Here is a 22,638-nt window from a genome sequence, read left to right on the forward strand (position 1 = left end):
GTTTTTGAGAATTATAAATCATGAGAATTGTAATTTCTAGAAATGATTTATTTTATTTTTATGATAAATATTTTTATAAATATTTATAAATATTATTTAAAAATACTTTTTAATACATTTATTAAGCAAATGAAAATACAGTAATTTTTTAATTAAAAATATTAGCTTCTCATACTATATGAATAATTTGACAGAAAACTTGTATAAAAAACATTTCTATGACATCATGTTTGGTAAAAAAGTCATTTTTTTAGATGATACATAATATGAAAAATTAGCACTTTTAACTTTAAATTTATAAAAAAGTAAAATATTTCGCTCTTTTAATCATATCATATTTATTACTTACGAAGTAACTACTGACGCTAGAAAGTGAGATGAAAACACTAACAATTTTTTTAATTAATTATTGGGTCGATATGATGGTGATTGAATTCAAGACCTTCTTCATGACGTCCTAATTAATCAAATTTCATCCTCCCTAATCCCTACACAATTTATACCAATTGGCTCGTAACAGCAATCTTAATTATGATAATTTTGGAGTCATTTGGTTTAAATTAATTCATGTGATTGTCTGATTAATAAAGGACAAATTTTTTTTCAGAGAGGCAAGAACAATAATTTATTTAGTTATTCTCCCAATTATAAACTTTATATTCTCTGTTCCGTGACGTTTTAACAAATTTTAATTATTAGTTTCAATTTGATTCTAATTCTTTAATATTAATGTAGCATTAAATATTTTTTTTATACTTTTAATTATTGTTAATCTATTATTTGATTAATGTATTTTAAATATTTATTTATTAGTAAAAAAAATTAATAATATAATAAAAAATTTATATATCTTTTTAATAAAATAAAAAAATATTATTTATATTTCTTAAGTCTTTTTTTTTTCTTTTCAAAATTGCAGTAAAAAAATGTCTTTTCAAAATCGTAACCATCAAACAAAGTAGAACGAAAAATCGAAGATAATATATCTTACAATATAATTATTCATAAAATTAAAAAAATTCAATTATCAAATTAAAAAAAATTATTGGATAAATAAAATTATAATTATTCATAAAATTATTTAATACATTGCTAAATAAATTTAATTCAACATATAATATATTTTATAAGATATATTTGTTGATTATATACAATACTATAACTATAAATATTTGAAGTTGTAAAAAAAAACTATAAATATATGATTTAGCTAAAATTTGGTGTATATAATTGTTAAAATAAATCATAATATTAAATAGTTACATCATTAAAATATAATATATGCAAAGAGACACACAATTCTTCATTATTTTGAAAAATACAAAATATATATATATATATATATATATATATATATATAATATCCTTGAATGATCAATATTAAAATATAAATACACATTACCTTTTGCAACAAGTATGTAGCTACTAATTACTTTTAATTCTAATAATATTTGTATAATTTTTTTTTTCCTTCCACATGTATTTATTTTCCTTAACATGTTAACTCACATATATAATCTACTAAAATAGGTTAAGTTGAACTACACTTTTCAACCATCCATCTCATATGAAGTATCCTACAAAACTTACTAACCCATAATGGTGTTGGTTGATATAATTGTCAAATATACATTCATATTTAATTCAATTTAGATAATTACTAATCTATATTATGCTTTTAAATCTTGTTTTTGACCATAAAATACTTATTCAAGAGATAATTTCAATTTTAGTTTAATTTTGTAAATATTAGGTTTTTTATTTATTTATATTTTTCTTTATTAAAGTGGAACACAAGAGAAAATAATTGGGAAAGTTGATTTAAAAAAAAATTGCTCTAGATTGCACAATCGTCACTCCAAGCTATGAAAATAATTTTGTAAATTCTATTATCTCATATTCTTTCTATATTTATATAATAATATTCTATAATTATTGTATTTATATGATCTTTGTATAATTAGAATTTATATTTTTCATTATTCTACAAAATGTTTCCACATTGATATGATATTGTCAACTTTTTAGTCCATGAACATTATTGATGGTCTATTAGGGAATTGAAAAAGTTTTTACATTGTTAAAGCAAGAGGATGAGCATTAGATTATAAGTACACACAAAGTTTCCATTTATATGAGGCCTATTTTTGTGTGATGACTACAAGAAATTCACAAAGACTTAAGCTCAAAATGAATAATATCATATTAATGTGAAAATTTATGTATAAACTCTTAACATACAACATACCCATTAGAGCTTAGCTATGCTTCAAATACTTGTATAACCACTCCATCGTTAGCTCATGGCAACAAGACGACGACACTTGACATCCATGTTATGCGGAAGACTTTTGATCTTCATGTATGGATTCATTGTTAGAAAGATTTTTGATACAAGAAGACTTATTCTATTTCACTTTTAACTCACTTGAATCAACCATTTGATCGAACCATTAATTTTGATATTACTTGTTATTGTCAAGGGTTCCACACACAATTTTCACTAATAACACCACTTGTTGGTTTTGAGGGTTTCACAATATTAGGTAATGACTAAAAATAAATTCATGAGAATTTGAATTTATAATAAATAATATCATATCAATATAGAGATATATATCTTAGTTTATAACATTTATCCAAAGTAAATTTAGTTTACTTGAGTTTTTTTTTTTTTTAACAAATACTTAATCTCAATATATACTTTGCATATGAATTAATTTTATACCTAAAGAATGTGCGAACAGTAACAGCATTTTTCTTTAAAAGAAAAACATCGAGATTCTGCAGAATTTGTTGAAATGAAAAATTGACCAAGGTAAGTTATGCAGAAAAAGGTTCACATGATGATTGTCATTTGTGAGAAATGGATTTGAAGAATCTGACACGCGCACAGAGGGAGGGAGTGTGATGGCGTGATTTAAAGAAAAGAAATGTTATTGGGGCCGACAAAGAGCATCTTTGGATGCATGGCATGGCTTTTTATTTTCGCAGGTCGAAGGGCACGAGATAAGATATTAGATATATCATTGTGAATCTGTGATAACAATTTAACATTAGCAGCTACCTCAGATTAGCTGGCTTTTAATATTTGCGTTTCTGTTTCATTTTCAGTAAACTCTCCTTCGCTCGTGCCATTTTCCACTGCCAGCACCACCACGCGTACGTCTTTTACTCCATCACCGTGGAATTTATTGGATTATGAGGTCAACCTTACACCCTCCATCTACACTCTACACTTATATGTTACCTTCAATTCCACACTTTCATTCCCTCCTTATATTTAGTCTACACGCAACTTAATAACTATCATGTCCCCTAATTAATTTGCACTCACATATAGAACAGGTTTAATTTATTTGGATTCACTGTTATATAAAATACCAATCCTTTTCTAGTTTCTAACTACTAGTTTATAATGAATTGGTAGGATTTAAACTCGTCTAATACAACCACAATGAATCTATCAGTCACTTAATTAGATATGTATAGAAGGCAGCAGCATGGTGCCTCAACTAATCGATATATATATGCGCACACACTAAACAAAAGCTATACACTAATTAAATATTTTTAGTGTTCTTGTATAGATTTCCCAAGCACGATTTGCACTTAGCAATCTAAACCCAGAGTAATCAAGTCTATTTAGAGTTTTCTTCCTCACTTCTTTATAATGTCATCGTACATCAAACTATTTCTTATAGAGATAATTTATTTTCTCAGATATTTGTCCTATGATCATTTTTGATTCCCCCAAGATTCTAGGACCAAACATAACTCTCTCCCTAATAGAGTAACAACTGTTGTTGTTACTTTATTCCAAATAAGGCTTTGGAGGCTCCCAACTAATCAATATCACTCACTACCTTATTGTAAGTGGCCCATTAATTTTGTCCATGTTTAAAAGGATATGCTGAGTAATTGCCTTTTGATTAAAATGATAGTATAATACTGTAACTAATTTCCTTAACTAATACATTATTTATAGACAATTATGTTTCAATCAAGTAAAATTATTGTAAATAATAAGACTCTTTCATTAAATATTTAACATAACTGTATATATGAAACTATAACTTGAAAATATGAGTTAAGTTGAAATATTTTTGTATTAGTTGATGAAGGTTATTATTAGTTTGAATTCATGCATAGTATTTATATTAGAGCATCTCCCATGGGGGTTGCTTATAAGCAACTCCTGTGCCACATCACTACCAAATCAGTTCTGACTCACTTTATGGGTTGCTTAAATTTTAGCAGAGTTGTTTGTCGAAACAACTCTGCTAAAATTTAAGCAACTCAAAAAGTGGGTTAGAGCAGATGTGGCACAGGCAATTTCCATTGCAGATGCTCTTAATATTTTATTTTTATTAAATAATCTTATAATTAAATTTAATATTTTTTTCCATTAGTAAATGAGTTTGATTTTTAAATCATTTACAATATATATTTTCTAAAGGTACGTAAGTATATTAGTGGTCGATCTTGGGTCACTGTTATTTTGTATTGTGATTGCTTGATAAAAAAGTGAAAAGAGGTAGTACTCGTGGTCATCCTTTCCAAGTTCGACAACAGCCCACCTTCTTGCAGCTAGCTGCTATTATATTTACATTATCTTTGTTTTCGTAAGACTCATAATTTGGTGGTAGTGGCAGTGCACCCAATGTTTGATGGTCTTGTTAATCTCGTTTTTCAAGTAATTAATTAAAATAAACTCGAGATTGCTTCCACTCTCCTTAAAGCCTTTAAGCCGCCGATTGTCCCAAAGTGTGGTGCATGTGGGTCACTATTTGTGCCCCTTCCCACGAAACAACTCATATACCATGTACCTTACCTTTCTTCCCATTCTCTCTTCTCATTTCCAACAACATGCAACTCTTTCCCATGTCCTAATGTTTCTAGATATATCCTAGCTAGTAGATAAATCAATTTTCGAACTACCATTTCAATCATGTTAGAACCTGCTCCAATATAATTTAAAGCTAGCGCGCGTTTTTCTTTTTGCTTCATATATTATAATCCGAATCCCTCAATCCTAGATAATTAGAACTCTTGTTCTTAAAATCTCCTTGTGCCTACATTTAAAGCAGGTGTCCTGGTATGGTCAATAACAATAAAAAATTATTGGGATAAACTTTTGTATCATTTTAATTCAAGATGGATGCGAGATTTGGAATACATGAAAATCTTTTTATGTTTAAATCAATAGTCGGTAGAGTACTAGAGATGTAAATTATATTATAATGGCAATTAAGGTTAAACGGGCCTTTGATTTTGAATTAATTAGTTTAAAATGACGACATGATTGATACTTTGGCGAATGAAGGTAACAGTAGGGAGAGGACACAGGAATAGACCCGAGAAAAGCGGGGGAAGAGGCACGCGTCATGCTTAGAGGAAGTGGACCTGGTTCAAGCTTAAGGTTAGGCTTGGTTTAGATATTTATAAAGGTGGAATTTGCAGAAGACCCAAGTGGTGCATGTGGTGTGATTCATAGAAAATTGAAGCACAATACAAACAGACACCCTCAGACACTGTATGTTTATGTTTGTGCATGACCCTAGTCCAGTTAAGTTTTAATTGTGCCAGCTATGCTTTCATTAATAAAATCAACTCTGCCACATATATGACCGTAGTTCCCGTTTCTGATGTGGATGTTCTCCGGAAACGACAAAACAAGCTACTTTAAAACATGACAAAACTTAATTAGTTACATGAATTTATAAAAGTTATCATGAGTACTTCTTAATCTTTTGATCTTGCAAGGACTTCAAATCAAATTCAGAACTTTGTAAACCGTACTCCTAATTAATTACTTGCAAGGACTTTATGTAGTTTAGTATTTGATAAATCCGTTCGCCTTTTATAGTTTTGTTTAATTAAATAATGCATGAAAATTTTACATTAACTAATTTATAACAAATCTATTCTAAATTTAAATAAATATGTACATAGTAAATGTTCAATCATAAAATAAGATAACGTCTCAAATTTGCACATGCAAGAATTCTTCTATTAATTGGTTGATGGGCTTCTAACTAATTGAGCACGATTTATGGTTGTCAGCGTGTTTTTTTTGCTTTTTTTTTTAATGTCTTCACCAGATATATCTTCTTTTTAGATACGACAGAGTTTGATGTTGATTAATTGAGTTAGAAGAAGGGCCCTTAATAATTTAGTTTGAGCTTACTTAGAATTGTGTTATTTTCTTTTTGTGTTTGTTTTTCATTACACCAAGGTATTTTGAACTTATCAAAGACTAATGTTTTCAAAATGGAGAGTAAATTACATTACACAATCAATAACATAGAGCTTTATATATTTATTTTTGTCGATTTAATTATTAAACTATAATTATATATTAATTTTGATTAAATAATTCATATTCTTAAAAGTACATATATGATATGTTTTTATTTATTTATTTTTTTTATCAGTAAGAATCATAAGATGACAATATATAATCTAACAAGATTTTGAAATATAGTTATACAATTAAAAATTATTTAACTGAGTAAAGTAAATGTAATTCACATTTGCCTTACTTCATGTCTCCCTCTTTTTAGGCGTAAATTAATTTGTTTCAATAAAACTTTTCTTGCCCTTTTATCTAGAAATTAAATCCTAACTAATATATTTAAGGATATAATGATCTATCGAATCTGGTTAGTTTTTGCACTTAATTATCATATTTTTCACAGTTTGATTACTAACATTTTGGAAATTTTAATACCGAATCATTTTACTTTTTCTTTTACCAAGAGTATAATAGAATTATCTCCTTTGATACAAAGTTTTTTCAAAAAAGTAAAGCAAGTAACACTAAAATCAACTAACATTTTATTATCTTAGAGAAAGAAAAAAAAAACCCTTTCATATTGAAAATTTGAATTTAAGTAGAGGCTATATACATAGAGAGAGAAATATTTATGAACAGTCTTACACCGATATACAGTCTGCAAGAGAGAAGAGAAAAATTGTAAATATGACAAGTAACAGTGTTACCTTAAAACAAACAAGTAATGTTTTTTTTTACACTCAAAATTTCTCAACACATAAGTGTTACCAATCATTTATCTTTCAATATGTCTGCACTGTGTTCGTAATTTATTTTTTATTTTTTAAGAAAAGAGTGATCTGAAGTGTTTAAGGTGTTGAGATATAAATAATAAAAAAAAAGAGTGCAAGTGTAGTGCAGAAGTGGGGACCATGCACCGCCCATAAGCACACAGCGTTGGATCTATTTTGCGAATGTAACCCTAACCCAACTCACCACTTTCTTTTTCTTCATCCTTCCTATTCCAATTTTGAGTTTGGTTAGTACTGTCATCAGTGGCAGGATTAGTTAGAATTAGCTAAGCATCAAAGAAATCGATCTCTGGGTCTTGCTATTAATCGGAAAGGAATAAAGAGAAATTAAGAATGGATCCTATCGCAGCACACGGCCATTCTCTCCCCCCTCCTTTCCACCTACACCAACACCAACACCAATTCCACGCGTTGCAACAACAAAACACAGAAGACGAACAAAGCGGAAGCAGTGGAGGCCTAAACCTCGCTCACAAAGAAAACAACGCCGAAGATAACAACAAAGAAGGACCTGCCACTGCTTCAGCTTCAGCCGAAACCGAAATCACAAGAAGACCTCGCGGAAGACCCACCGGATCCAAGAACAAGCCCAAACCCCCCATCATCATCACTCGCGACAGCGCCAACGCCCTCAAAACGCACGTCATGGAGGTCGCCGACGGCTGCGACGTCGTCGACAGCGTCTCCACCTTCGCCCGCCGCCGCCAGCGAGGCGTCTGTATCATGAGCGGCACCGGAACCGTCACCAACGTCACGCTCCGCCAACCGGCTTCTTCCGGCGCCGTCGTCACTCTCCACGGAAGGTTCGAGATCCTGTCCCTCGCCGGCTCCTTCCTGCCGCCTCCGGCGCCTCCGGCAGCCTCCGGTTTGACAATATACCTGGCCGGAGGACAGGGCCAGGTGGTCGGAGGAAGCGTGGTGGGAGCGCTGATTGCTTCGGGGCCAGTGGTTATCATGTCAGCTTCGTTCAGCAACGCTGCGTATGAGAGGCTTCCTTTGGAAGATGAGGATCCTTCGGTGGCGGTTCAGGGGGGTTCGATTGGGTCACCCGGCGGTGGCGGTGGCGTTGGCGTTGGCGTTGGCGTTGGTCAACCACAGCAGCTTATGGGGGATTCAAGCACTGCGCCTCTTTTTCATGGGTTGAATCCTAATCTTCTGAATTCCGTTCAGATGCCGAACGAGACTTTCTGGGCAACGGGTCGCTCTCCTTACTGATATGTCCATGATTGGTGTAAGTGATGGCTTTTGTTTTTAGCTTTTTTGGGTGGGTCGGGTACGTACGTAGCAAGAGATTCACCAACCTGTCCTGTTATTACCGTAAAGCGTCATCCATCTTCATTCTTCAACCAACGCTCGCTTCTTTAGGATTTCTTTATTAGGTGAACCGTGAACCACTCAGTTGCTATATTTCAGACTGTAATTAAATTCATGAATCGATCGTTGGAGATCCACTTTTAATCTATTTATCATGACAAGAGAAAAACGCCTGCGATTGACTTTGCTTCTATTTTTCTATATATTCATCAACAGCCAACTACTGCTTCTCTACTGCATGTTGTGTCTTAGTGTTACTTTACATTTGCAGGTTCTTATTCATTGCATTCCTTCTTCTCCTTCTTTTTTGTTTCATTCGTTTCGTTGTTATATAAGCGCATCAGCTATCAGGTTTAGCAACCGAAGAACATCACCTTTTGGGACGCTCATTTTTCTCAATTGAAGGTAATGTCTTTCTTCTTGTTTCAGTTTGAGGTTATGGTTAACATATTAATACATATGCGCCGTGTGATGGATTTAGTGAATAGTAAATTAGTGACAGTGGTTACTTGATGAAGAACATGATAAATAGCATATGTATGATCTACTTAGGTTATTCAAAATCGAATTAAAAAGAGTATTTTAATCCATTCAAAAATATTGTAATTGTCTTCTTTAAATATATATTAGGGTTTAATCAATGTAAGATATTAACTGCTAACTAACTACCAATACCATTCTTACAAGTTACAACATCTCTCAGCTCGTCCAGATTCTAGAAAATTTTCAAATTACTTAACGTGAATTTATTTTTATTGAATTTTCATTTTTTTTTTACCTCATGCACGACATACAAGTTAACAAGATAAAAAAAATGAAGATTTATGTAATATATATATTTTTTTATATTCTTTATATAATTTTTTTACCTTACAAGCCTTTAAAAACTACAACACAAAGAACTTTTAATAACATTTGAACTTTTAGTAACATTTGAAAAATGTTACCTAATTATATATAAATGTTATTAATTTATTTTTCAATATATTATTATATATATATTGTATATAATCTATGTTACTAAAAATCTTTAATAACATTTTTACATAATTAGACAATATTTTTCAAATATTATTAAAGTGATATTTTCGTAACATTTTAATAATATTGTTAAGTTTTTATTAACTTTATAAAATAATAATTAATTTTAATATAAATATTGTTACTAATTATTATATTTTATGTCTCATAAATTCTTAAAAGTTCTTTAAAAAAAAGTTAAAAATATTCTTAATTAGTCATCAATTATACATTAAATATTAAAGTTTATTTATTTTAAGTATAATTATATAATTATACGTATCCTTTAAGTCATTCATTTACTAGATGTAAACTTTTAATCATAGAAAACAATTAAAGATGAAAGAAATATATTTTTTTTATTTGATATAAGACCTTGATTTTATAAGCAAAGTAGAAAGAATAATATTGAATTAAAAAAGGTTACTTATTTATAATAACAATTAAAAAAAATACTGTAAAATAATCTATGTAACATTTTTTACTCGATGAGAAATTTTAATTTCAAAAATAATTAAAGAAAATAATATTAAAATAAAAAATATTATTATATTTATAATAATATTTTTTAAAAAAATACTATAAAATAAATTATTTATTTAAAATACGGTACTATTTTAAAGAATGTAAATAGAAAAATGTTGGTAAGTATTAAAATATAGTAGTGTAATATTTAATTTATGGTTTGATGTTAGAATACATACATCGTACTGGGTAGATAACAAGTAGTGGTAGAAGAAGAAGATAAACATGAAAGTTTGGCAACTGGTTGACACATGCAGTGTCTGATAAGAGCTGTTTTTCGAGGCAGTCACCCACACTTTGATTAAAAGGCAACGATAACCGAGACGAGACAGACAACAAGCTTCGAACGTAATATATATACCCTGTCTCCTTCCTCTCTCCCTTTCTGTGACGTAAGTTCATTTCATATTTGAACCCTCTCTTCTCAAATCTCAAACCCCGTTGCTTTAAGATTCCATTCCATGCATGCACCCCTAAAAAAGCCTGCCTTGTCTAATCTAAACGTCCATGTTGCCCTCTATTCTCTAACCACTGCTTTCAGGTCTCTATCCAAATCATGCTCCCCTCTCTTTCTCATGCTCTAATTATTTTTCTCACTTTAAGAAAACAAAATTAACTTTTCTTTTCAATTTATATATACAGTATTAACACACAAAAAATGACAGATCAATATATAAAAAATCATTTTTAATTGATGTAAAATATTTTCCCACTTCTTTACCTTCTTTATCCATCTCAATAAGACAATAACAAATCTTTTCTACCATATTTATCTCATATTTCTATTCATATTTCTTTTATCTCTATCTCACTGATAATTCACAGAGCTTCAGATAAAAGATAATATTAGTGTGCATTTGAATGAGTTGTGAAAAACAAATTACTTTATAATCAACTATAAATATAAAGTTATTTGTTATAATTATTTTTATATTTAATTTAATAAATTATTATAAATAAATTAGGAAAGCAAAAGTGAATTAAAAAATAATTATCTTTTCATTATAAACTCTAAAATTATTATAAAAAAATTTATCTCCTCTATGAGATTATAATTTTTTACAATAATTCAAATTATCAGATATATTTAAATAGTACGATCAATAATTTTTTTATCAATTAAATTATAATATTAGAAATAATCAAATCCAAGATGTTAACCGTGTCCGGGGTGTCAGACTTCATCTATAGGGACAATACCTAACTACTAACTAGTTGGTAACCACGTTGAGCAAGAAAATATTAGATGATTATGAATAATATAATTTTTAATTAGTTTCTGCACAATATGTAATTAAATGTTGTGTTATTAATTATTGTTTGTAAATTAAAAAATTTAAACATATATTATATAATAATTAATTGAAAATTATGGATACTTAGTCGTTGTCTACGTAATAATTTCTCACGTCGAGGGGGAGGGGCCAATCAACTATAGTTGTTCTTAATGGAGAAAAAAGAAGAAGAAGAAGCTGCTTCTGACTTTGATTTTTTTGATCGCTCACTATTTTGAAACTTATAAAATACGGAGCCCGCGACATAAAACAAAATAAAAATAGTAAGTACGTGAAATCTGGCTCACTTCCCGCATTAGATATTGACCAAATGTATCACGGGCCTCGATTTTTCTTCTTCAATATATATAGGGATGCGCATGTATCCCTAAATCCTGCTTGAACTATTATGCATGATTTTAATTATAGTAAGTGAAAATATTATGTAAAGACAATAATACTTACCGGAATCAATTCCTATATACCATAGGCTATATAGCAAGTAATTAATTTGAAAACGACGTTTCTTTTAAAAAGGGTTCTACTTTGTCCTGATTGATAAATTTTCTCCCTCCATTGACCTTATTTTAATTATACTAAAGCTACCAGCTGTCAAGATGAGACATATGCTGTTCATGCAACTCACAGCTCCTGTTCTGTTAGTCTATCATTACCATCTAAAGGATTAACAGTATATATTAATGCGCTCAGGTTGAGGATCATCATTCATCAATGTTATACTTAAATCTTTGCCACTTAACAATAGTAATATGATGTATACATATTTTCAGTGCTACTTTTACATCCATTGATCAACAGGACAAATTATACTGATCGTAAATTTAGTAACAAGCTGAGTAAAGCAGGCACATTCCAGAGCTAGGCATCATTATCGAAATACAACGGGACAAATTATACTGATCATAAATTTAGTAAAATTACTTTTGAAACACTTTCATTATTATTTTGACCCCTCTCAATCTATATATAATATATATAACTACATTCAAAATCAGACCAAGTCTGTATTGATGAGAAAGATATACGCATTAATGCTTTATATTGTCATATAAATCAAGGAAAATTTGTGTAAAACTAGAAAATATTAGGGTAATTGAGCGAAATTTTGTTGAATCTCGAAAAATCAACTACAAAAAGACTACTTTTTCTTTATCTTTTGTGAGTCCCAAATATGTTTGATGCTCATATGCCTCTTTATTGTCTTACCAACTCAAGTCATCCCAAATTATAAAGGCAATAATTATAATAATACATTGAATTTCGCAATACGGTAGGGGCACTCGTTATGAAAAAATAAATGTTCACGAGGCGGGGACCACACTTTTAACAGACAGAATTTTGTTAAAACAATTAAAATCATCACTAATCAACAAATCAACTATTGTCCTTATGAATGACAACGAGTTATTTCGTGGAAGAAATTCAAAACTGTCACTACCCTTACATCTATTTATTTCATATACAAATCAATTTACATCCCAGTAATTGGCCACTAGCAAGCGGACCAGAAAGACACCATGTTGACTTGGATAAATTATGGCCATTCATTGATGGATCAACAACATACAATAACTCACTCACGCTTGTTTGGAATTTCAGCTAGAACACTGAAGAAAGCCATCCTGATTGATTTACTTGTGGAGTTACATCCAAAATATTGAAAAGTATTACTTGTCTTCGGATCTTTCAGCCCACTTTAGCTTACTATACATAATTCTTCAGTAATTTACCCGCAAACGCCTCATTTCAGCTTGGAAAGAGGGACTGGAGACTAGTGTTCGATGGGCAAGAGTCTTTATATCTTCTCTTGAACAATCTCGGGAGATACGAACTAGCTCCCACAATGCACCCCCACTAATCATGTCTCTTGCATTTATTTCTGGAATGCATCAATCAGAGGTTCTTACGAACGTATCCTAGTGAAAATTTAGTTTCTAATTCACAGAGAGTTTACTTGGTACTTACCATGTTGTGCTAGGTGACAGAGTGCAAGCTCAATGTGACGCCTGATGGACGCGGCTTCATTATTTGCATTTTGCACAATCCATGGAAGGGCACCATCTTCAATAAGGAAAGATCTTCCACTCTTTGTCCCTATACAATGTGGCAAAATTTTAACTCTGGTAAATAGAGACTTGATGGAGCACGATTTTGCAAAGCTAAAATATGCTAAGGTCCAAAAATGAAAAGTGAAATACGGTAGTAATAGACGAATGAGGGGGAGAATTCTGTATCATTTTTATTCCCTCTCTTTTCGTTTTTATGTATACATTCAGTTAGGAGATTTATTTGGATTTATTTCCTTATTTATTGTAATTGGGCCAGATTTGTGACCCGTGATTCCTCAGTTAGCATAATTCCTTAAATGTACATATTGTGATCAGCCTTGTAAAATTTGATCACCTCAGATAGTACTTTTTTCTTATTTTTAGTTGGTATCATAATTCAGAATACCTAATGTGGGAAACTCTGCTTCCACATCAAAACCCTAAGCTGCCTTCATTGCAGTTAAACGCAAACGTATCATTTCAATGAAAATATTAATGTTATCACAATGAAAATATGACTTGGCAAGCTGTTACATGGGTTACCTTGAGTAGATGCTCTTGATTCACACTTTGCAAAATTTGCTATTCCACGAGCAACTTGTGCATGTACATCAGGATGTCTGCATCTGACCATTCCCAGCAGTGCCTTGATACCACCTTCGTCCCTCAGTTTTGTTTGTAGTTTATCTAGATGCAGGGACACCAAACTTTTACTGGCGCTGGTTATTATGTTTCAAGAGAATCAACTTGGTACATGATGCCTAGACTAGAATTTCCCAATCTATATCCAGCACAGCCCCATGAGACTCCCTCATAAAGAAACTTTATGACATTTTCAAAATAGGCCAGACATTTTTTATTTTTCCCTTCAAGGAAGTCTATTTCATGGCATGATATTACATTTCCAGGAATCACATTCCTAGAAATACAATAATGATAATAATATTCCGGAGTATTGTAAGAAAACATGTTTAGTTAACATCTAAAATTTGTTGGGAATGTTTATTATATTTTCAGAAATAATACTAGTGGGTAGGAAGATATAGGACTTTCACAGTAAAATTTATTCCCACTACAAAGGAATTTAACTTTCCCACCCTCTCCTCACGGGAATAAAAAGCTGGTAGAACATGAGAATGCAACTTTTCTGGGAATAAAAGATACTTGAAATATTTTTTTTGTATAACTTTCTAACAAATATGAAAATAAATATTTCAATCTTGATATTTCCAGGTATGGTAGAATATAACTTAAAAAAGCACCCCCTTACTCTTCTAACATGAAAATTTTCAGAGCATTCACTAAGCATGACAAGGGCAGAAATATTATAGAAGACAAGCAGCCGGATTAAAAGAAAAAAAGAAAAAAATAGATGAACTTAACATCATGATCAATATCTCAACAAAGATGAAATCAAACACCTTATACTTACAACTTCTTAACTTTCAAAGATTTAGTTTGACAGTGATTCTATTTATTGAAATATATTTGTTCAACAGATGGCTTCATAAATTCATACTCAAAAAACAGGAATATCAACCAAGAAGAACGAAAGTTTTACTAGAAGTATCCAACAATGAAGTATGGTTGTATAATCTATAGGTAGAACAAGCAAATGATCCATCCATTCATTATTTTGTTGTATTACTCATCCACAATAGAAAGGATGGAAGAATGCAGTAAAAGGTAGGTCAACGAATTTGTTGTCCATGACTCCTATCCTACTATCCTACACTTAACCAAACCAGAAGGATCTTTCATAAGTAATGAGTCTCTGATATTGAATGCAATCGCAGGCAATTAAAAATAATTTCAAAAATAGAATAAGATCGGCAGTTTACCATTGCCACAAAGATTAGCAATGGCTCCAGCAACCATTCGAAGGGTTTGAGGATCTTCAGCATTGGCTGCAGTCATTGACAGCAAACTAATGCCCCCTTGGGCCATAATGAGTTCTTGGTTGGTTTCTGTAAAGATAGAATAAGGGTGCAGAGAGCAGGAAAACGATAACTAAGTAAAAATATATTTTTATTTCATAAAAATACTAGTTGAAAAAAGGAATCACAAGTTTACCATTCATTGCCAAATTTGCAATTGCACCTGCTGCAACTCTATGTATGGTCTCATCTTGTGAGCTCTTAAGAAGGTTAAGCAAGGACGTGAGCCCTCCTGCTTCAACAATCTTCCCTTGATTTGTTTCTGTAACATCATGTTCAATAGATGTTAGGGCCAATGTGTCTTATAACACCAAAGTTCTATAAATTGAATATAGTTTAGAAGGTGATGCTTTCCTTCTTTGAATCAGTGTATCAATAAACCAAGCCAAAAATATGATATGTATCAAGGAGGAATAAGGAAAAGAAGCTTTAATATGATTGGTGGTGATATTTGTTTCTAACAAATATTTCAAAATACTAAACTTTAACTTTCTACACAGTCCCCAGTTTCATGGACTCCAGATCAAACAATTTACAGGTCACACTAATTATTCACTTTTGTTTTGTTCATTCGTTCGCATGATGAGGAATTTCAAAAAAAAAAAAAAAAAAGCAGTTAAACAACCTTCAGCCGCTAGATTTGCTACAACTTTCACAGCATGGATTCGCACATCAGCATCTTCTGCTTCAAGCAATGACAAAATTTTCTGCAATCCCACTGTAAAAATATTTATTTTATCAGGAAGAAATAAATCTATAATATACAAAATAAGCTATTAACGAAATATAAGTCAATTAGTCAACCTAAGTGATATATACTAATTAATTACTACCTTGCTCAAAGAGCTTGGCTATTGAGGGCTTCTCTCCATTTCCTGAAGCTTGTTGCTGATGCTTAACTTGGGAAGTGAGAGAATTAAGACCACCGATTTCTTTTTCAAGCCCACCTCTGTCAAGTTGCCGCCTGGTCTATAGGATAAACATCAATTAACCAACCAAATATGATTCCCGCACAGGATCATACATGAAGATGCCCGAGCAATGCACATGATAAAAAATGGCAAAGAACAACAATGTTGGTTTGCTTTCATTTACATGGTCTCACATCTCAAAACAACTCATTTGCCATCAGTTGAAGTCTCAAACCCAAAATTTTATTTAAGATGGTCAATTTTCCAATTTCACCATCAGAGAAAGAAAAGAAACCCGCTGGAGAAGAACCGGGAAGGAGAGACCGGGTAAACTAAGATAACTTTTTCCACCTAGTTACATTCACATTCTGCAGTATCAACTTCTACAATATCAATGCAAATGTTTCCGGTAGATGGCTATCATAGGGACGCAAACAATTCATTCATGGCTCCTCTATTGGGCCATAAAACAACGAATAGTCCTCCCATTCCCACAGATGAGAATGGACATAAATCATGACTCATGAAAGGTGAGGAGGTTTCAGCCTACAATAAATATAGCCCAAAGCCAAGTCCCTGAGGATGCCAATATTGGCAAAAATATGATTTCACAGCATTGTCATAAAATAGGAGATTATCTCTTGTTAGACATAGTCATATCTAGCCCAAGCTGAATTGAAGATATTAAATACTACCGTAATTTAATAATGTCTCACTTTGTGCTATTCAAATGAAAAAATCACTAACTTTTAGACCATAGTAGCTGCTTCAGTTTAGATAGTAAAGAAGACAAAAGTATTAGGATGTTAAAAACAAATCCTTGCGAATGAGAACAGACATTTTTTTTAATCAAAATGAAAATGCATGGAAAATAAATGCAAATTGACTAATTAGTCAAATTCAAAGGTTCTCCAAATTGAAAACCATGAGAGGAAAACAAAGTAAAAAGCAAAACTGGTCATCTTTATATGAAACATCTACTAGATAAAAGCTGAATAACTGAGGCATTTGTACACTTTTGATATAGCTTACCTCATCAGCTTCAAGACTTAACTGCAACAATTGACTTTGTAATATTGCTATTTCTCCTTCAAGTTTCTCTTTTTGACGTTCTTCATCTTCCAACATTTCATGAAGTTTTACAATCTCCGACTTTCCTGATGCCTATTACAATAAAAATTTCCACGTAAAATTAATTCTGATACCAACAAGGTAAGAAGAGGACATGCAAGTGAAAAATATAAATATTGGAGGCACAAAACCAAACCTCTGACTTTTTTAGTTCAGCCACATGAATCTTCAGATTATGTACTTCCCCTTCAGCAGCTTTTCTTAGATGAGACTCTTTCTGAAGCATTTTTTTCAAATCAGCCAGTTCCTCAGCAGACACTTTGGGAGTCTAGGAAAAGATAATTCCAGTGAGCCCCAATACTCAGTTGAAGAAAATCCCCAAAAACTAAGTGGGCATACTTTACTATTTCATATGGAGCTATCAATATTATCAGTTGTTTTCAAACTCACAGGTTGCAATTTAGTTTGGCTTCATTGGAATATTTTAAATCTGAGAAAAAAATGCCCCAATTATAACTCAAGTGACAAATTCATATCATAAACGCACAGGGAAAAATCATTAAATTAACAGGTTTGGCTAAAAAAGTCCTAATCCTGATTTTACTTTACATGAGATTTTTTCCCCAAGTCATATCTGTTCTCCTTTTATGTTTTCCAGAGAAATTGTCTTCTACTCTGTAGCTCTTAGTAATTTCATCTATTGTAATAAGCTTGAGACAATATAGTATGGTAAAAACCACTACCTCTCCACTCGAATTCATAAGAGATTCCTCATTCTTTCGTTGATTCATCATAAACTGCTCTTCAAGCTTCTTAATTGACTCCATATAGTCTTTCTGATATTTTGCTCTCTCCTTCTGAGAAAGGAAAATGAGTATCAGTACATCAACACAAGGAAGTCATCAACATCAAAGCAACCACATATTTTTGCCAATATGGGCCAATATAATCTCAAAAGACTAGTTACATTTGATACTACAGATACACTGTTCCAGAATCTGTAATTCAATGACTGTTAGAGAAACTGTTTCATACACACTACAATACTAATAACAAAGATATATAAAATTGAAATGGAACCAACCTCCAATGAATCTACATAGTTTCTTTCAGCCTCAGATATCCGATGTTGTGCTTCAGTGGCTAATCTTTCGATCTCATCCTCAAATGCCTTCTGTTGCCTTTCATGTTCCACAATGAGTTTATCTAATTCTATGTCTAACCTCCTAGATAAGCTTTTGTAATCAAATTCCTCCTTTAGTTTCACCATGTTTTCCACCTTCATAGCCTACAAGGAGCACAATGTTCAGCATTTTCATAATGGTTACAATTGTCACCATTGGCTTAAAATTTAATCTCAGAACAGGAGGTCAAGCCAGCCAACAAAAAGAGCATAGGGACTTTCAGCAGCTACAATAATCTTAAAGGTAGAGGGAGAAAAAAGAAAGTACACTACTGAATTTGAAACCTACCCTCTGTCCAAACATTATAGTGCTGGCAGTCTCTCCCCTATGCCGTGGAGATGGTCCAATAGTAATGACTAGTGAAGTTCTTGCTGTACCTGTTAAAACTTTTACATGTCAGGAAACATAAATTGCACAGATGTGGTTCATAAAAATTAGAAGTGCTTTACAATTTTAACAAAATATGTATTTCATAATAATGTCTCTAATCTAGAACGCGACAATTTACTATGAATTTTCTAACCTGAGATTTCCCTCTTATATCAATAGTACTTCAAAAAGAGGTAACTATTGAGACATCAACAGGAAACACATTTTAAAGCATTAACAGTGACTCAGCAATTTATTCTTAAATGTCAGATTACTACACCCGAAGTATCCTAAGATTACTAGCTATGTGTTTTCTATGTACAAATTGAATGTCTCACAGAATAATTCTTTAATTACTGGACCAGTTTTTTATTCCCACATGTTGTGTTTTACCTGACAGCATCCACTACATAGCATGCCATAATTGAGAATCTGGTTCTTTATCATAGTAATAAAAGAAAGAAACAAAGAGAAAATATCAATTCTTCTACTCACTGAACCTTACCTCCAAATGAATCACGTAACAGTCTAGTAAGCTTTGAATCTCGAAATGGCACATGCGCACTACTCTCTGCAAGTGCATTAATACACTTCCCCAATGCACTCAAGGACAGATTGATAGATTTGGCTTCCTCTAGTGTATGTCCTTCACTTCCTATTTAACAACAAATAATGAAATGGTCTCATAAGCAGCATGGATGTTGTATGAAGCAAAACAACCCTGATTGCCAGAGTAATAAGTCTGGGGCAACTGATGATTTATCAGAAACAGTTCTTAAGCACTTTTTAAGTTTTATTTTGACAAGATCCCATATTTGCTTTCCAAGCATTTCACTTTAACCCCAAAACATTTTGTCACTTTAATAACAACAACACTAGAAAATAGCAAAAACAGTTTGTCCATCTTGTTTGATAAATATTTACCTTGAGCATGGAAGTTTGAATTATATCAATCCGGCCATTACAAAGATTTCATGTTGCCTCAAAACATTTGAATATCAAGATGCATAAAATATAAAGGGAAAAGATGGGAGAGAAATATGGATTTTTTCCTGAGTAAAGCCTCATATAATTTAAAGCCACTATATATAGATGAATACAGAGGGATCAAAAATTCACTTTATTGAATGTACTAACCTGACTTGTCAATTCGCTCTGAACCAGCAAGATCTACAACAACCAATTTGCCTTTCCGAACAACAGGTGGCTTTATCGATTTAACCATGTGTTGGTGACTGCCATTTTCACTTGAAAGAGCAGCATCCCTTCCTTTTATAGATCTCCTTACATGCACCTATAGTATCAGAACTACATTCAATCCTCCAACTTGATAAAAAATAGGAATATTCAACAGTGAACTATAACTCCTAAGACAATAATATGAGCCCCATTAGCAAGTTATGCAAATTGATTTACCATCAGAATAGCATGACTTCGAGAAGATTCTGTATTCAGTTTTGTATTCGCAGCAAAGCGGTGAGCCTCTCCTAATCTTAATAGTTCTACAAAACTCTGCTGGTTCCTAATGTCAACTAGGCTAGCTCCAGGTAATGAAACATCACCAGTTTTGGGATCTTCTACAATGGTAATGTTATCATTGGCAGGGTCAAGCAGATCTTGTATAGTTTCCATATAAAGCTGAACAATGAAATTAAGAAACATCATACGCCATAGACAATGAGACTAAATTAGAAAGATATACCAAAAACTTTTTCTTTGCAAAGTACCTGCAAATACGAGACCAAGACTGTATCAGTTTCCAAAGAAACATCTGCAAGAATATCCTCCATGGCTCGCACCATTATTCCACGTGCAGCATTGTCTTCCTCTCCAAGTCGTCCAAGAGTATAAGTCTTACCGGTACCAGTCTGCCCGTATGCCATAATTGTCCCATTGTAACCATCGAGGACACTCTGCAGAGGTCAAAGTAAGGTATGTAATAAAAGCAAGTTCCACAGTAAGAGCAAAGTTGCCAAAATAAATGTAAAGCCTTTGGATTGATTCTTGAGGAAATCAATAATGATGAGCTCAAGAAAGTAGGGAAATCCCAAGCAAGAAGTCACATGGTTAACCCTCATCGCTTCACTCAAACTAGCTTTCAATTGCTAGACATGAAAGCATGCTTAATCAATTTGACAAAAAAAAAAAAAAAAAAAAGCAATTACATTTCAACCAAAGATCCTGAAACCACTTGATTCATGCTCCCTCACATATCGACGAACCTGATTATCAAATGATTACAGTGTTTGAACGCAAAGCACTGTTGGATGAATACCCACCTCCACAACAGGCCTGGCCACAACTTCATAAACGCGTTTTTGTGATGCAAATTCGGTGAGCACCTCATCAAATTCATAAGTATCTGCATCCCAATTGTTTTTCCGAAGTTTCAACCTCTTGAGCTGCAATAGAGTCACACAAACAAGCACAATTAACAGTCCATAAAGAGATAAAACAGCAGCAGAAAGATAGTAATTCTGAAACAAGCAACAAAGTTACGGAATACATATACTATACCTCTGGCTGCAGTTCCACACAGTCAGCAAAGTCAGCATCCGCCACTGATTCCTCTGCATTTCGCGGCCGCAATCTAACAGCCACTCTTACTCTTCCAGGAACTTCACCCAAGCATAAGCACGATGATGTTAGGACCAAAGCGAGAACAATAATTACTTCCTAATTAAGCTTCAACAAACACTCGCAAGTCTGTTCATGCAGTTATTCACGGATTTGTCTCACCAAATTCACGGATCCTGAAAGGTTTTCACCTCCAGGTGCAGAAACGCATTCGTTTGTAGCTATGACATAATCACCGAATAGAAAATGCATAGAAATAATTAAAAAGGAAAGGAAGATCTCAAAGAGTTAGTTACCGGCAGCAGCGTGGTCCTTGCCGGTGCTATTACGGCGTTGCGTAGGCTTTGACTTGGCCTGTGGCTTGAGAGAGGTTCTGTGAGAGTGAGTGCCATTTCTGTAACTGTTACCAACCTGAGAGGTTGCCATTTCAAGAAAAGAGGGTTTCTTATTTGTTGCTCATTAACAAGTTATCATGTTTCTTGCACTGCACTTTCAAACTCACATAAATTCCGTTGCCACAGAGTAATGCGTATTTTGACTTGCCATACGCATACAAATTAGCAATGAAACCTGAGAGGTCCATCGCGGGTCCCACTTTCTTTCTTCCGCTTCTAATTGTTCAGATCATTTTTCTAAAGTACCAAAACATCCTTCCTTATTTCAAATTAAAGGTTCTTAAGCATGGGTATAAACGGAATGAAATTTAATTTGCTTTTCTTTCAATAGAAAAGGAGGTGTCACCTCACACCCGCAATGAATCGTAGGCCGGCAGCATTCAATTTCTTTCAACTCCCCCAACCGCTCTATTCACTTTCTAATCACGGATTACTCTAATTTTTTTATTTTTTTTCCTAGAACTGTAAAAATATTAATATTCCCTACTTGCTTGAATTAAATAAATTCATGTTAACTGTAGTGCATGGAAGAGGTATGGAATTTTTTTTTTTTTTTTTTTTTTGGAAAGAATAGCTTTGTTTCAAGTAAACTGTCTTTTGTGCCGTTTACTAAGATGTGTTTTTGTCGATATCGTAGGCTCATTTGCAAACACTTTGCTCGGACTCAGAGGAGGCCTTAACAATGTCACACACATACGTCCAAAATCGAAGAACATTCAAGTTTCTAAAATTGAATACTGCTCGAGGCTTCAAATATGCTAATCATAAAATCAGTGTTTGTTCAATTCAGGTACCACATAATCCTTTAAACAATGTTATGTACTCGTGTCTTTTCTATATATAAAAAATATATTCTCTTTCTACATTTATCATTAATTGTTACAAAATTAAACAACTTTTTTA

At 32.4% G+C, this 22,638-nt stretch overlaps 2 protein-coding genes across 4 annotated transcripts; one reads left to right on the forward strand and one right to left on the reverse strand.

Moving 5' to 3' along the window:
- The first annotated feature begins 7,236 nt into the window (after window positions 1-7,236).
- On the forward strand, window positions 7,237-22,598 carry LOC109801552 (Putative AT-hook DNA-binding family protein). Of its 2 annotated transcripts, XR_014430493.1 has the most exons (3): window positions 7,237-8,320; window positions 8,675-8,808; window positions 22,373-22,598. XR_014430493.1 is itself a non-coding variant. In XM_020362651.3 (2 exons), the coding sequence occupies exon 1, from the start codon at window positions 7,423-7,425 to the stop codon at window positions 8,302-8,304; it is 882 nt and encodes a 293-aa protein (XP_020218240.1). In that variant the 5' UTR covers window positions 7,237-7,422; the 3' UTR covers window positions 8,305-8,320; window positions 8,675-9,273. The 2 variants fall into 2 exon arrangements, 1 of the variants encoding a protein (XP_020218240.1); XM_020362651.3 differs by lacking the exon at window positions 22,373-22,598 and having other exon boundaries at window positions 8,675-9,273.
- On the reverse strand, window positions 12,580-21,881 carry ARK3 (armadillo repeat kinesin 3). 2 transcript variants are annotated; one of them, XM_020361637.3, is made up of 19 exons: window positions 21,637-21,881; window positions 21,281-21,381; window positions 21,043-21,165; window positions 20,491-20,676; window positions 20,180-20,401; window positions 19,901-20,057; window positions 19,269-19,418; window positions 18,683-18,771; window positions 18,295-18,498; window positions 17,954-18,067; window positions 17,407-17,538; window positions 17,172-17,303; window positions 16,062-16,197; window positions 15,854-15,946; window positions 15,365-15,490; window positions 15,133-15,258; window positions 13,835-13,978; window positions 13,209-13,337; window positions 12,580-13,122 (listed from the first exon to the last, which is right to left on the reverse strand). In XM_020361637.3, the coding sequence occupies exons 1-19, from the start codon at window positions 21,764-21,766 to the stop codon at window positions 12,962-12,964; spliced, it is 2,655 nt and encodes an 884-aa protein (XP_020217226.2). In that variant the 5' UTR covers window positions 21,767-21,881; the 3' UTR covers window positions 12,580-12,961. The 2 variants fall into 2 exon arrangements, with proteins under 2 accessions (XP_020217226.2, XP_020217227.2); XM_020361638.3 differs by lacking the exons at window positions 21,281-21,381; window positions 21,637-21,881 and having other exon boundaries at window positions 20,986-21,105.
- Window positions 22,599-22,638: the final 40 nt, after the last annotated feature.

Source organism: Cajanus cajan, chromosome 11 (genome assembly GCF_000230855.2).
Source record: "Cajanus cajan strain Asha chromosome 11, NIPB_CcT2T_4, whole genome shotgun sequence".
Lineage (NCBI taxonomy): Eukaryota > Viridiplantae > Streptophyta > Magnoliopsida > Fabales > Fabaceae > Cajanus > Cajanus cajan.